At 45.2% G+C, this 16,357-nt stretch overlaps 1 protein-coding gene across 3 annotated transcripts in view; it reads left to right on the forward strand.

The window, feature by feature from the left end:
- gem (transcription factor CP2 like gemini) overlaps positions 1–16,357 on the forward strand; it is a 57,008-nt gene that overhangs the window by 28,352 nt on the left and 12,299 nt on the right. For 2 of the 3 annotated variants that reach the window (XM_089547870.1, XM_089547874.1), the window contains 5 exons: positions 4,983–5,052; positions 7,006–7,123; positions 10,820–10,910; positions 11,111–11,160; positions 15,722–15,864. In XM_089547870.1, coding sequence (XP_089403996.1) covers positions 4,983–5,052; positions 7,006–7,123; positions 10,820–10,910; positions 11,111–11,160; positions 15,722–15,864 — 472 coding nt within the window. The remainder of the gene's footprint in view (positions 1–4,982; positions 5,053–7,005; positions 7,124–10,819; positions 10,911–11,110; positions 11,161–15,721; positions 15,865–16,357) is intronic. The other variant, XM_089547871.1, reaches the window with a different exon arrangement.

A 16,357-nucleotide genomic window follows, 5' to 3' on the forward strand; every position in this document is an offset into this window, starting at 1 on the left:
GAAACGTGGAGGCTAATGAAGTGGGTTCAGCTTAAGTTAAGGACAACGCAGCGAGCTATGGAAAGGAAAATGATAGGTGTAACGTTAAGAGATCGAAAGAGGGCGGAGTAGGTGAGGGAAAAAACGCGGGTTAATGACATCCTAGTTGAAATCAAGAGGAAGAAATGGGCTTGGGCAGGGCATGTAATGCGAAGGCAGGATAACCGCTGGTCCTTAAGGGTAATGGAGTGGATTCCAAGAGAAAGCAAACGTAGCAGGGGACGGCAGAAAGTTTGGTGGACGGATGAGATTAAGAAATTTGCAGGAATAAGGTGGCCGCAACTGGCGAAGGACAGGGTTAATTGGAGAGACATGGGAGAGGCCTTTGCCCTGCAGTGGGCGTAGTCAGGCTGATGATGATGATGTTATGCTGTGCTTGTTTTCAGTCGAGTAGTCTAAGGTGCGGGAAAATGACAGCTTGTCATCAGCAATAAGAGTGCACATATAGATCAAGCTGATGACAATTGTATCATTCAGTAAACCGGAAGACAAAGCATTTATTCTTTTTCGCCCACCAGGGATGCACTGCTTTTTGATTGTGCATATAGGCAGCACAGACAAGAGCACTAGCTTTGACAGCATTGCACCTGGTGTATGAAACGGAGTATAGATGTCATGGTTCAGATGTCATGTCATGACTGAGGGTTGTAGTGCGTGAGACATGGGGAAGGTATAGTATTCAAAGTATTCAGCTAAACTCTTATCTCAGCAGACATCTTGGTGACAGAATTTGTTGATTATCGAGTTATAGGATTCATGAGCAATTTTGTGAACTAAGCACTGAAGCAAATTACTGTCAGCTGAAATAACTTCAGAAAGAGGCTTCATGAAAATTATTTTGCACTTCGAAATGTGCTCATAAACCTCTATCTCTAATTCATAAGGAGTACTCTGTAATCTGTAGCTCATCTTACTAGAGATGTGGCTCTGAAAGAATCTAGTTCCTAACCGAGGAAAAAGAGTGGAGAAAGGCTCTGATTTAACAATGCTCACCGTGCATGTGCGCAGCCTCTGCTAACATGTTTTTAGTCCTTTAGCAGTTTAATGCTGCGTGTGGTGTTCTCAGTCATCAACAGGGTTTGTAGCGGTCCTTGAAAACCCTTGAAAACCCTTGGATTTCTAAAGCTCCATATTCAAGGCCCTGAAAACCCTTGAATCTTGTAAAGGTGGTGGAAAGTCCTTGAATTTTGCGCTGGACTAGGCTTAGCGCATTCGAGTAAACGTCTGGCCACATCTGGCAAGTCCTAATCCAAGTCAATCCAATCTCGCGTTAGCCACTGTAGTCGGAGAGAAAGATGTTGCTGTAGTCGCGTGTATTGCTTGTGTCCGCTCTCTAGCCCAGACCATGCCCTGATTGTGCAGCACGCCGCTCAGCCTCCTGGCGACGTCACTTTGCTAAGTGTTCCTCTCGTTGCTCTGGCGTCTCCGCTGCGCGCTTGGCCCTTAGCCTGTTCATTCTTCCTCTGGTTAACCGCTAACTGCCAGGCTACCACTTCGGGATCCGGCGAATTCAACTTTTCCGCTCTTCTGCGCTGCTCAGCAGCGGCTTTGCTTTCCTTCTCCATGGCTGTAGCCTGGCTGTCGTTCCTCATCATCCTCTCCTTCTTCTTGTCGGCTCCGGCGCACCAGCTGCGCAGCTGTGTTGTCACTCGCTCCTTGCGCATGCGCAGCTTGGCTCATCCACGCTCACGCGAAACTGCTCCTCCACGGCCAGTGTAGCTCACGCTACAAAAACTGTTGCGGACTTGTTGGCAGCTGCAGGCAGTTATGCCGGAAAAGCTGAGGCGGCTAATGACATCACATATATTGTGAAATCAGACAGTCTTAGAAAAACTGCAAAAGAAAAGATTCAGGAGGTTCAAGCAATTTATTGTGCAATCGCTGAAAAACTTCAAGTACATGCTTGTTAATCTTAACCAGTGTGCACTTCAAGGCAGTGTATGCCTATTTTTTTCTTTTTCAATAGAATGAATGATTTTGTTCTTGAATTTATTTTCTGTCCAAGCAACTAAACATTGCTTTGGGTCCTTGAAATTGCTATGCCAGGGCCTTTAAAGTCCTTGAAAACCCTTGAATTTTTTCCTCTAAAACTGCTACGAACCCTGATCAATGATTTGCTGCTGCTCTTAAGCTTGAGACACCCTTGGCAGAGGTACCCACTCTGGCCACATTGTGGCTTATAACAGAAGGATTCGCATTTTGGTATTTTTCTGAGTGCACTGGGTGTGTAATATTTCGAAAGATGGTGAGTTTGGAAATGGATATATCAAACCCGTTGTGACGACTTAGTGGCAATGGCGTTTGGTTGCTGAGCCCAAGAACGGAAGATTGAATGCCAGCAGTGGCAGCTGTGTTTCGATAGAGGCGAAGTGCAAAGGAAGGAAGGAAGGGAAAACTTTATTTTACTCTAGTGCTTTTTTCTGCGGTTTGGGGGCATCTTCCGGGACGTTCTCTCCTTGGTTCTATCCCCAGGAGCCTTCTCTGTCGAAGTCGTCCACCTCTAATCAGTGGTCGGTTGCCCTCAGTCCAGGGCTCCACTGGCCACTGCCGCCCGTTGAGCTCGCTGCACCAGACCTTGTTGGTCTTCACAGCGGTCGCTAGACAGCAGAGTCTCCCACTGCTCCGCACTCGGGTTTTGTATTTTGGGGACCACGTCTATGTTTTGGCAGGCCCATGTGATGTGATATAGAGTAGGTTTATCGCCGCACCAGGGGCATTTGTCCACGTATATTGTAGGGGGCATTTTGTTTAGTATATGTAGATTTGGGAAAGAGCCTTTCTGTAGTGGTTAGTATATGTAGATTTGGGAAAGAGCCTTTCTGTAGTGGTCTCCAAGTGACAGCTTCTTCTCTGCTGAGAGATTTGTGCGATGGGGGATATCGCATTCTTCTGCCTCTATAGTTTTCTAGTATGGCCGAGTATTCCCTGGGTGCTGGCGCGAGTTCCGTGGTCTCATCGGGTGCTCGGAAAATAATGTATCCTCGAGCTATCCTGTCGGCCTCTTGGTTCCCTGCCACCCCCGTGTGACCCGGTACCCACACAATTTTGTGTGTGCTCTTGTGGTTTTCTTCTTCGTGGTTTTAAATTCTGTCGCTTGCTGCGAGGAGTATACGGAGTGCATGACGACCTGTCCTGCCATTCATGTAATTTCGGCAGGCTGTTTGAGAGTCCGTGAGTATTGTTAGCGACCACCCGGTTCTAGCCCTCCGCCTTGGCTAAAGCAACAGCTACTCCTCGGCTTCTGCAGCTGTGCAGTCTCACATAGACATGCTGGTCGTTTCTTGTAGAGACGAATCTACCACTGTCACCACTCGATTTTGGTGTCTCCTCGTCTCCAAGATGCGTCTGCATGCACGGTCGTGGCCAGAGGCGAAGCGAAAAAAAAGACACGCTTATGCTGTGCAATGTCAGTGCACATTAAAGAATCCCCAAGGGGTTGAAATTAATCCGGAGCCCTCTTTTACAGCACCTCCCATAGCTCATGTACAGCTTTTGGATATTAAATCCCTCATACCATACCGTACTGTAATGATATTAGACGTACTACTTTCCAGCTTTGAGATCAGAGAACAAGGTGCCAGGTATCATTTGTTAAATTGGAATTTTATTTCATTATAAATTTATTGATACCTCTGAATAAACCTACCTTGGCCTGTATCTTGCCTTTCAAATTCGTGCTTCAGAGCACAGTCCCATGTGTTGGCGGGTCCAAAGCACAATTGATTGTACCTGCTCGCTCAGGCCTAGGCTGTGCTTTGTGTGCACACCTGCACTTCCTTGGCAGCCTCCTCTTCACCACTTTCAACCCTTCTCTAACAGCGTAGTTAAGGTGTCCACCCAGAGTGAGGCAGTTTTCCCGCATTTCATCTCTTGGTAACCACCTCCTGTTAAGCATAGCTGCCATGTGGCATCTATTAAGAACTGCTTGGTTTGGTTTGGTTTATCGGGGTTTAACGTCCCGAAGCGACTCAGGCTATGTGGGACGCCATAGTAGAGGGCTCCGGAAATTTCGACCACCTGGGGTTCTTTAACGTGCACTGACATCGCACAGCACACGGGCCTCTAGAATTTTGCCTTCGTCGAAATTTCACCGCTGCGGCCGGGATCAAACCCGCGTCTTTCGGGTCAGCAGCCGAGCGCCATAACCTCTGAGCCACCACGGCGGGGCCTAATAAGAACTGCGATGACTACCGCCCCTTATCGTAATCCCTTGTGGTGAAGCTTTCTGTGAAGTCGATTCATTGAAGGCTTAGTGTTAGTAGTGTTTAGCTGTGCTCTGAGTCAGCTGTGCCATGGAAGATTAGTCTTTTCTTTATGTGGGGTATAGACTGTTTACATGGTTCAGTGCAGTCTGGAATGCCATGAAACTTGAGGTCATCGAAAATGTGGCCTGTCTTTGAGTTTAGTGGTGCACTATTCAGAACTCTCTTGCTAAGAATTTTAGGCTTTTAACACTTTTTCAGGGCTTGTTGTTGCAGCGTCAAGACTGTCAAATTCATTTCTTTTCCCTTTCAGTTCATTTAGTGTTTTCTGGATGCAGCTGGCTTTGGATTTTTTGTCACCTGTCTTATTAACCTGCGTGACAGTGACAAGCTCGGTCTGGCTATGTGTTTTTTATGGCGTGTCCATAGTATTATCGGATTGTTGGTCTGTGCTGAATACCAGTGCTGTTGAGAGTTCGATAGCCGTTCTGTGCTTTAATTGAACTCTCATTGGCCCAACGGTACCTTTTCCTGTAGCGGATGTTATGTCGTGTCTGAATAAGAAGCAATGCACAAGTGTGAGCCAGAGCTCCATGCAATCACAAAGTGAATTGCTAGTGTTACTGCAACATGTCTTGTAAGCATGCAAGCATTCTTCCATATTCTTTGCTGAATGTATTCACTCCCTTACGTCTTTTTCTGACTGATGCTGCACACATTTTTTTTTTTTTTAATGTGCAGAAACCCGGGGACACCAGGCAGTTCAACTAGTGATGTGCTTGAAGTCTCTGACGCATCTCTTTCATCACCGGTAAGATCACTCTGGAGCATCATTTACGCAGTGCATCATAGAAGTCTGTGGGGCTGCATGGCCCTAGCTTTGCGTGCCAGTCTACCAAAAGTGCACTTTTGCGGAACTTGTAGGTTGCATTTTTAGAAAGCTTTAAAGGACTATTGATACTTCATTTTATTTGCATGTTTTCTTCTCTGCATGATACTAGGGGTGTGCGAATATTCGAAATTTTCGAATATAATTCGAATATTATATTTTTAGTATTCGTATTCGATTCGAAACCCAAGTATTCGTGTTATTTCGAATATTCGACCCGACGCGAGTATTCGTGCCCAGCCGAATATTAACCCAAGTATTCGTGTTGTTTCGAATATTCGACCCGGCGCGAGTATTCGTGCCCAGCCGAATATTTTATTGGGAGCACCGCCGTTCATTTCGGTCCGCAAGTCCTATCGACAGAGACATAACAATATGGCGGTGCGTAACGTTGGGCCATGCAGTAGCTAACTACACTGGTGAGCTTCTTTGCGGCTATACCTGCGAAGCTGGTATAGTCGGAGCTGTGCACGAAATACCTCGCAATACGTGCCAGTTCAGTGCCAAGTGAGAGGGTATTTTTGTGGCTTGAGAAATCGTTCAGCTAGAAGGGAACTAACTACTTCTGCCTGACCATGTGGAGCAGCCGGTTTTTATGTTCATCCCAGCAACGCGCTTTTGTGCTTATGGCAAGCTAGCCTTGATCAATGCTGTGTACTAGCCATCTTCTCTGATATTTCCACTCTTCTAAGAATAATGTTCGAGACTTTGATACTTTTTGTGCAGTCACCCACATCTTTTGTGTTCATTTCATCACTGATAGTTGAACTGTGATGTTCTTGGGGGCTCAAATAACGTTTTGTAGTGTTTAAATCCATCTGTCCTTGATTATTCAATATTCAATTCGATATTCGGAACCAAGTATTCGTATTCGATTCGTATTCGAAAAATTTGATATTCGCATACCCCTGCATGATACATAAGACATTAGAATACATGGGTCACCATGGATCACCAGTCCTTATGCATTGCATGCGCATACCAGGAGCCTCCTTGACAATCGGATCAAATTTGAATTCAGCCGGGACAGATCACGATTTGCACATGCCCTTTTATGCAAAGTGTTTCCGACGATCAGAATATACTGCTGTGCCATCTATCGTGTGCATATGAAACCCGCGGTGGGCGCACTCCCCCACTAGCCACATATGTAGTGCGGCGAAGCCTGCCGCCTGCCATCGGCGCGGGCACCGCGTGATGCGGGGATTTAGTATATACGCTTCTTCGGCTCTGTTGTTTTCGGTCGGAAAAGGTCGCAATGCTCGTTTGGACCTTTGTGTCTCGATATGCCACCAATTAGTCTTTTTGTGAACGGCATCATCATCGCTGGGCGCCTGCTGCCAGGTGCCTGGTGGTTCGCATGTTCATATCATCCGCCATGGCTTATGAAATTGTTCTCATCATCCCGAACCGGAACGTATTATATATAACGCACTTTGGCCTGAGTATTTTTAAAATTCATGCCATCGCGAAATTCGGATCAACCGTAATCGTATCGTTGAGATTCAACTTTATTTGCATGGTGCTGTCTACCAGGAGTATTGTAAGAAGCTGGACATTTGTTTGGTGTGCTGAAACTAAAGAACCTCGACTTAACGAAATTCGCTGTGTAGCGAGAGTTTTTGGCCTCAAGTATTTGTTATATTGAGGTTCAGCTGTGCAGAGATCTGCCCTCACTCAGGGCCACATAAGGGTGCCTTGTATAGATCACTTAGGGCCATGCGCCTTAGGTCCAGCTCTCTATTCAAGGAAGTGGTCATTTTTGCACGTGCTGTGGCATTGACGGGATGGGAGCAAGTGTGCTAGCCATTTCATGCTCATTAGTGTGGTGCGTAATAGCCGGTTGACGTGCAGTTTCATGACTTATTTTATCAGCAGAACTATCAGTCCCCGAGCTCCCAGCTGTCGTCAGAAGCCAGCGCCAACGAAACAGCTCACTGGCTCCAACAGAATCGCTTCGCAAACTTCACCAGGACCTTTGCAAGTTTTTCTGGTGGGTTTGTTACTTTTTCTTCTCTTTATTATTTCCCTTAACAAAATTGCATTCACATGAATGCTTTTGCAGTTTGTCCAGAATGCTGTCCGACTTGCGTGTTTTTGTGGCACTGTTTTCGTATTCAAAAATCATTAATTGAGATTTGATTAGATGGTTTATGGGGGTTTAACGTCCCAATGGGACTCAGGCTATGAGGGAGGCCGCAGTGGAGGGCTCCGCAAATTCGGTCCACCTGGGGTTCTTTAACTTGCACTGACATCGCACAGTACACGGGCCTCTAGAATTTCTCCTCCAAAGAAATTCGACCACCACCCTTGCGAGCCCTCCATTCACGTCTTTTGGGTCAGCAGCTGAGCGCCATAACCACTGAGCTACCGCGGCGAGGCAGATTTTATTAAAGATTTATTCGTTATAATGTGTCAAGGCACCATACTTGTTGCGTGTGTTGTTTGTTCTTGAAGTGAGAGGTAGAAAGTGTAGCTTTAATGCAAACTTAAAACCCCTTCTTTTTTCTTTTTATTAATAATATTGTCGCACTTCAAAGCACTGGTGCCTTTGAAATATGATACAGTAAAACCTTGTTAAATCGACCTTCAGGAGACTGCGAAAAATGTCTGAATCATCCGACGTTTCAAATTAACGAGTGGTACCCAAGACTCTGCCAGAAACCATTCGCATCTTAGTGAATTGTTGGAAGCCTGGACAGTGGTCATCTGCTTCTGAGATCAAAACTGCATTTCAGCGTCCATTTTTTGCGTTTCTGTGAGGTGATTTGCTGTGCGTGCAGTCCTGGGAATATCGGAGCACAACTGCTACGAAATAGTAAAGGCCTGTGCGACCTCCTTCAGTGTTCAATGCAGTAGCAGTGGAACCTCCTCACAAGTGACATTGTTCCATGTGAAGAGACTTCGCTGCACAAACTGAACAGCGCTTGAAGAATGCGCAGTTTCGCCGCAAGGAAAAAGCGGGAGAATCACTGGGGCAGCGAGACGCCTTCTGGTGAGAAAACGAAGAGACCAGTGCTATGCCAGTGAGCATCTAAAACTGCGCGAAACTGTACTCGGCCAGCTTGCCAATGAGTCGTGGTCAGGCTACCATCGCCTTGGTGTGGAGAGAAAGTTGGAATTAGTGAAGCCGAAACTATGTAGACACACTATCTTTCGACATTGACACTCTCCAAGCGTCGTCGCACCTACCAACACTTCACAGGTATGTTCCAGCACTGCACCATGCAGTTCAGGCCTGAGTAGGGATATCTGTGCGATCATCCACTGTGCTGGTCATACCTCTACACGGTGGTGTCATTGGAAGCCTGTCCAAATTAAACGAAGTGGGCATAGCTGCATCCAAGTTAACGAACATCAGATAGCATAGATTTACAGGGTGTTCAGAGGGACGGTACAAATTAGAGGGATGGTCCAAATTATTCGGGTTTCCGAATTAACGGGGGTTGAATTAACGAGATTTTGTATGTTTATAGTAGCCTTGTTGATTCAAGGGACTGAAAGGAATTGTTCTCTTTAATAAAATTTAGTTACTTCTCTTCCCCAACCCTCTTCATCCTTCTAAGCTTTATTTTGCACCATAGGCTTTCAGACAAGGAGTGCGCTTGAAGCGTGATTTGTGGCCGTCGAAATAACGCGCAGAAAATAGCAGGTTAATGTCTCCTGACTTTCCTAGCTACTAGTACCGGCCTCCAGCCTAAGGCTCAGACCCGCCACGGTGGATCAGAGACTTTGGCATTCGGCTGCCGATTCCGGGATCGCGGGTTCGACCCTGTCTGCGGTGGCCATATTTCAGTGGAGGCAAAATACAAAAACGCCCATGTGCTGTGCAATGTCAGTGCATGTTAAAGAACCCCAGTTGGTCTGAATTAACTCTTTCCTTACCACAAAAAAATGACAGATTTTGAGTAGTTTAAACTAAAAATTATTTCTTCAAGATTTGCTAAATGCACCACGTATTCTAATGCTCCTAACTGTAGCTTATTGATTGTACTTTGGAACAAAAAAAAACGCCACAGTTTTGTGTGCAATACTTTTAGAAAATTTATTGGTTGCATATGCTGGTAACACAAAAAAAATAGAAGCAAAACAAAAATAAGCCGCTGCACTGAGCCAGAAATTGAATACAAAAAAAAAATTAAGTATACAAAACCTTGCACATGCTCTTAGCTACCGTTCTTACGATTTTGAGCTGCTTACATAATACACTTTCCGTCACATAAGGACATGAAGGGGAGATAGATGTGAGATGTGCTGCATATTACACTTGTTTCGAGATCTGTTCTTGTTATTTTTATAGCAGAGCTTGCAGTGTGTGTTTTTTACATTTTTTTTTTTCCCCGGTTGGTAGTGATTGGGTTGTAGGGGTGAAAAAGGAGCGTGGTCTTCCTTGACATCATCATGATCAAAAATCTGCTGGCACATTTGGTGAAATATCTTGGCAGTATGTTCCAAAGACCTTAAAGCACCAACTAAAAACACACGTCATTTACAAAACAAGCACACTACATAAAATACATTAACAGTAAAACGAAATACGCAGATGATCTCCCCGGCTTCTGAGATGAAGTCTCGCAGTCGGAACTGAAATCCGATCATTTCACATGGTTACCTAACTCACCACTACTGCTCTAAAAAAAAAAAAAAAGAACGACAGTATAAGAGCCGACAAAAGTGTAGCTTTTGCCTTTGAGGAGTGCTCAGTAAAACGGACGCCATGATCGGTGACCGGCAGACTGTGTTCAGTCAAAGTTTCATTTTTCACATCACCTTCTCACGTTATAAAATGAAAAACAAAACTGAATCCAAAGAAATGATGTTGTAGAAGCAAACTAGGTCATGTAGCTCGTCGAGGAACGCCATCTTGAATTTTTGGTGGCAGGTTCAAGACGTCAGTCATATATGACCGATGGCGTTTGGTACGGTAAGGAAAGAGTTATACCCCTGTCAGACTAGCAGATGTAATGTCATTCGAACCAAATGGCATTTGAACCGTCGAACGTCATTCGGTCTCTTTCGGTGCTATACGGTAAAAAATAATGTAATTCGAAAATGATGGCAGTGGCGATAAGTGAAAAAAAAAAATAGTGCAATTGAAAGACATCATCGTGCATGCAGATGTTTGAAACTGTTATGCAGTGTTTCAAGAGCGGGTGAGAACATTTCTGTGCAATATTATAAGCTTAAAATATCATTTCCGGCCATTCTGCAGCACTCTAGCTGTCAGAAGACAAGCAAAGTACAAAGTCAATCACATATTCGATAAATGTAAACAAACAAAATGGGTGACACAGCGGCGCGTGGAAATTTCTGACTTTGGCAGTGCGCAAGTTATTTTTTTGCGTCGCTTGTTTCTGCTGCATATCTGGTGTCTAGAGTATGCATCCGGTTCGAGATCGAATGTGAATGAGTTCTCCAAACTCATTCGATGGCGAATGACATTCCAACCTAATGACATTAAATGTTTCTGTGTAGCAGCCGATTAATGACATTAGGAGCCAATGTCGTTCGATGAGAATGACATTAAATTTGCTAGTCTGACAGGAGTATTAATCCGGAGCCCTCCGCTACAGCATCCCTCTTAGTCCATGCATCGCTTCAGGATGTTAAACCCCGCAATTCGTAATTTGTAGGCCAGTGTTGAGCTACTTTTTTAACACTTATTCTTGCGAACTTGCAATCTTTTCAGGTGCTGATCTTCTGAGACTCACCAGAGATGATCTCATCCAAATCTGTGGTCTCACTGACGGCATTCGGCTTTTCAATGCCTTGCACTCAAAGTGAGTGTTGGTTTGCGTTGCTTGGTCACGTTGTGGATTCCTCACTTTGTTGCCTGAGATGAGTGACTTGTGCTGCATATATCCCCGGAGACGTTTGCAATTTCAAGTGTACATTATTCCATCTAGTACTCATATTAGTTGCATTTGGTTTCAGCAAAGCACAGCTTGTGAATTCAGCGATCATTTCTTTTTGTTTTCAGGACTATTCGGCCCCGGCTGACTACGTATGTCTGCCTTCCCTCAGAACATGGTAAGCTCAAAGGCTGCACAAAGTGACGAGTCGTTTTTCATGACAAATTGTGTACGTAAATTTAGTGTCCTGCATTTCCTTGGTGGTGTAGTGAAGTTCCTCTGCTTACTCTTTCTCTCTCTCTGCTCACGCTTCAGCTGGAAAGTCTTCTGGGCCAGGTATACGTTTACTGCCTCTCCCTAATTGTTACGTTGCACTGCTTGATTCAGTTGCATGACAGAGGGCGTCACTTTACCCTATTCCTTGTCTTGTCTTGCAGTCATTGTCTTTTCTGTTTGTTGCTAGACAGCCAGGTTCTTGCAGTATTTAATTTGCTTTTCTTCAGAGTGTGCGCCAAGGTCAGCTTGAAGTTTGCCTCCATTTATTGATTAGCACGTTCTTAATGACAAAGAGGCTTCTTTCTCTGACTTTGAGGCGTTAACCCTAGTATAGCATAACATAACATAAGGGCTATTGTTGCTGGAAACAGGGGTATTAAAAGGCAGGAAAGGGTAAAAAAAATATTAAGTACGGGTATCTGTGTTATGAGAAAATTGCAGTAAGATGAAGTACAATAGCCTAGGTGACCGATTTTTCAGACTTCAATAATTCGGACTTGCGCAATATTTCGGTGCATCGTTGTAGAACCGTCACACACTTTATAGGAACGTGTACACATTGATGACCGATAGTAATTTGGGCTGTAGAGTCCCAGAGTTTGATTTTTCGGACTGAAATAGACTAGCAATACCATGGAGATAGCTTTTTTCGCCAAAAGTCTGCTCCTCCTATCTAACGTGGAGGTAAATGGGCATCTACTTCCAGCCAGCAATCGCAGAGTCCATAATACCATAAAAGCTGCGTATAGTATGAGGTTTTTTTCCCCCGATTTTAGCATATAAAATTTGCACCTCATATTTTATGCGAATCCAAACAATTTCCGGCCAAAATCTGTAGTTCTGGTTTCGTTATCATCGAGCGCAATCACCGTCACACTTCGAGCGAGATGAGGTGCTATCCAGTGGTGGCTTAGGTTGGTAGTTTCGATTTCGACACCCTTTCACTATGCCGGCCTGACCTCGCGACACCTAGGGCGATCGCACCTGCCATGGTACTGGGACAGCAAAGGCGGTTACTCGGCTGCTTTTACAAGGATAGTAATCGAAGCTGCCAAAAACATCAGTGCCACCTCAAGCGCTGCTACTTAGTCTGGATGAGGTGTGGAGAGCCTGCAGTAACTGCCACCAACATGGGCCTGTCCAGCCATGTTGCGCAGTTGGATTCCGGACGCTTGGGCCAGCATTCCCAAGGAGCTCGCCATGTGTGATTTCAAGAAATACGGGATAATGCGCCCATGGTACTGAAGACATGTTCCTATTGAACTCTCGGAAGGCAGCACACCTAACGACGATGATCACTAAAGTTTCAACTACGGACACCTCTGAAGCGTGCGCGCTCAAGGCTATGCCGTAACCGGTTTGCAAATGTTTGCGGCACAGGACGTGAGTAGGGGCAAGCGCGGCTCCCAGATTCGTATGCACCAGATATTTAGTGCCTGCACTACGTGCATCGTATAATAATCGGAGGACATTCGGCTTCTGCAACTTCTGGAACCTCTTCGAGCTGACTGCCCTTCTTTACTCGCATCATACATGGATGAGAACTTTTTTTTTCTGCTTCTTGCTATTCCCAAACCACACCTCGAATCATATATGGATCGTTATTATAAAGGGATTTTTACGGTACTCGACATCATCAGCATCAAGAGCTTGAGTCGAATGGTAGGAAGAAAAAAATCTTGTTTTCAAATTCAAATGTTTCAGCGAAAAAATCTCTTTTGCTGCCAATTGACTGTCAACAGAGCCGCAAGAAAGTCAGTCAAATTTTTTCGAGGACAAGAATTGTATAGAGTTCTGCTCAGTGTCCCTATATTCACATAATGAAGGCCGTGTCACTGGAGCCCAAAATGATAACAAGGAATGTAAATGTGGTAAGGGGCCAACAAGGGTTTCCGGGCCCACTACAAGACATATACAATGTCTCATGTCACCGGGACGAAGGAGTAGTTACATATAATTCTTACTTTGAGCAGCCTGCTGCCATCTAGTGGTGCCTGAGAGCCAAGAGCTGTGAACTGCTGGTCTCACATTTAGGTTGCACCATACGAGCTAGGTCAGGCATTCTCAGCTTTGTTTTACCTCGGGGAACGCTACTGGCTTTCAGAAGGTGGCGAGGAACCCCGCATGTCTTGGCTTCCATTTCTTTTCTGCCTGACATGCGTGCAGACACACAGTGCTCAAAAAATGGCCGAACTCAGTTAAGGATCAGCTGTAAAGTAAAAGAAACACTCTGCCGTGAACAGTTACAGCATGATTAGTCCCAAAATGAAGGGCATTAGTGGAAAGCTGGTGGTGTGTGTGTGTGTATGCAAAGAATAACTTAGGAGCCCAAGGTTTTCACTTAGCCCACTTTGGGAACCTGTGACCTAGGTTATGATTTTCGAGCATTCAGTTTCGAACCTTGAGTGCGCATTTGTTTGTAGTGTTTATATCTATTTTTTTTTTGTGAATATATAGTTGATTGCATTTTTTTTACCACAGTCGAACCTCGTTATAACGAACACGGATGCAACGAATTATCGGATATAACGAAGTGAAAGAAAAGTTTGGTTGGACATGCTTTATTTCTATGGGAGTTCTATCTGTATAACGAAATGAAAAATTCAAAATTTGACACTGTATCGGTTATAACGAAGCAGTTTTTGTATTCACAGAGCTCAAAATGCGCAAAAAAGTAGGAAAAAATTTCAAAACACGCTAAATTTTGATCTTTTGAAGCGCCCGAACCTAAAATGTGTTTGAATCACCCGCGCTTCCGCACGCCACGCCATCTAGGGAGAGCGAATGAATCTAGCATCAACGGCTGCCTAGCACGTGACTGGCACGTGATCGAACCGACGCCCGCTCCCCGGCCACCCCCGCCGTCGCAATTTCCGACCCGCGCGCGCTATCTCTGCTGTTCAATCTGTAGACGCCGTCGCGGAACGCGTCTTAACAAACAGCAGTTTCGCTTGAAACGAAGATAAAGATATTCAGGGCAGTTGACAGCGGGCGCAAGGAAAAGTCATTGCCGCGGACTTCGGTGTTGCGCCTAGCACTCTATCAACCATCTTGAGCGCAAGGCAGAAGATTGCAAACACCCACTCTGCAGGCGCTGTGAAGAATGACAGCAAGACAAAATGTTGAAGATGCCTTGTTTGCATGGTTCAGCGACGTTATAGCGCGTAACCTGCCTGTGTCTGGTGCCGTCCTTCAAATGAAGGTGAGAAGTCACTTCCGTCTGAAGCCACAATGACTTTCATGCAAGCGGTGGCTGGCTGCAGCGATTTAATGACCGCCATCGGATTGTTTGCCACGTCTTGTCTGGCGAAGAAGCAGCCGTTGGCGCCGAGAACAGCGAGAAGTAGGCAGAAAGCTTCCGCATGCAACTGGGAGGCAAGCGGACAATTTCGGCGAGACGATATTGCGTCAGCTGGCGGTTCCGAGCGTTACGTTCGAGGAATTCATCTGTGCAGATGACAACTTGGCTGTCGCGCCCGAACTGACCGACCAAGAAATTGCTGATAAGGTGGTTTCTGCAGATGATGCTAGAAACAGCAATGCATGTGCTGCAAAGTGCGGCAAAGTGCGAGCTCTCAGCAGCGCCGAGGCCGCTGACATGGCCAGGAAGTTGCGGGGGTACCTCGAGAACCTACCTGTGGCCGTAATCAGCTGACATCGGAAAAGCGCTGCTCTGTGTTGATTTCGTCAAGAAATATAACCTGTCAAATAGTGTGAAGTACCGCCTAACGGAGATTACGTCGTTTTTTAAATAAATCGGTTTTTGCACCTGGCCATGCATCCCGATTTGCGAGTTCGCTCTTGCTTTCCAGTACGAAATGCAAGGCGAGGTTTGATATGCGTATACCACGCGTTAAATTAAAAAATAGGGCATTTTCCAACCCTATGCTGTCCATCTTAAAGTACTCTTTTTTGAGTGCATACTTTTATAACGAATATTGGATATAACAAACGAATTTCCGCGCAAAAAGCGACTTCGTTATAACGAGGTTGGACTGCATTTGCACTCATAGCGTTGCATTTCATGTTGCATTGTACTACTTGTATTATATTTCAATGTTTTCCCCCTGCAACAGTGCTCATTCCAAGGGTACTGTGGTTTTCAGAATTAGTAAATTTGATTTGGTCCGATTTGATTTTGATTGTATTTCCATTTAAAGAAAATGCTGGAAACTGAGGCAAAGGCTGCATAAAGCAGCTTGAAAGACCCTCAGTCCCAGTGCAGTGGCAGCAGCTGAGGAAACACATGCACAGTTTCTCGTAACACTGTTAACAGGGGATAAAATGAGTCTGCTTAATAAGTTAGACAACCTGATAAATTAACAAAAACTAAAAAACTCCACAGGTAAAATACTGCGTGTTTTATCCCTGTTGCTGAAGTTTCAAGTTCTCTCTCGGGTAATGTGCCGCAAAGTTTTGGCAATGACTGACGCGTTTGTCTCGTCCCCCCCCCCCCCAATCAGTGTTCAGGGCTGTGTACCTGAGGAGCCTCACCGTGCTGGAGCTGCTGAGCAAGCTGACCTCGCTGTGCAGTGTCTCCCCCTTCACCGTTCACGACATCTACATCGACGGCCCATCGGGGATCCACGTGCTGGTCACCGATGAGGTGCGTAGCGGATGTCTGCCCCTGACACTTGGGGCAGTCTGGAATACAGGAGTGTTGTCTCTCCATTGTTCATTGTTATGTTTTGGTTTCGTTCCTTCAGTTGGGAAGTTCATGCAGTAAAACTGCATTGACACGCTCCAGGTTCATGCTTTGGAAATGGCAAGCATAAAAATGACCCCTAGAGTTGGACTGTTTTTCTTCCAGTTGATAAGTTCCTGGATAAAACAATTTCGACAACTTCTGGCTGCAGGATACATTCAGCGAGTGACTGCTCATATGCATATATGCAAAGTGGACTGAACCTGGTGCCACAAGACATGAAAAAAGATTGCAGGATTGCACATAAGTCTGCTTAAGAGCAAAAATGCGAATGCCTTTCATGTCTTTCTCCCTCCATTTTTTATTGATTTCTTTTTACTTTTATTCGTTTATTTTTATTTTCGTTTTGATTATTTTTCGTCACTATAATCATCACCACTATCATCATCATCAA

Source organism: Amblyomma mixtum, chromosome 6 (assembly GCF_055824585.1).
Source record: "Amblyomma mixtum isolate Tamu chromosome 6, ASM5582458v1, whole genome shotgun sequence".
NCBI lineage: Eukaryota > Metazoa > Arthropoda > Arachnida > Ixodida > Ixodidae > Amblyomma > Amblyomma mixtum.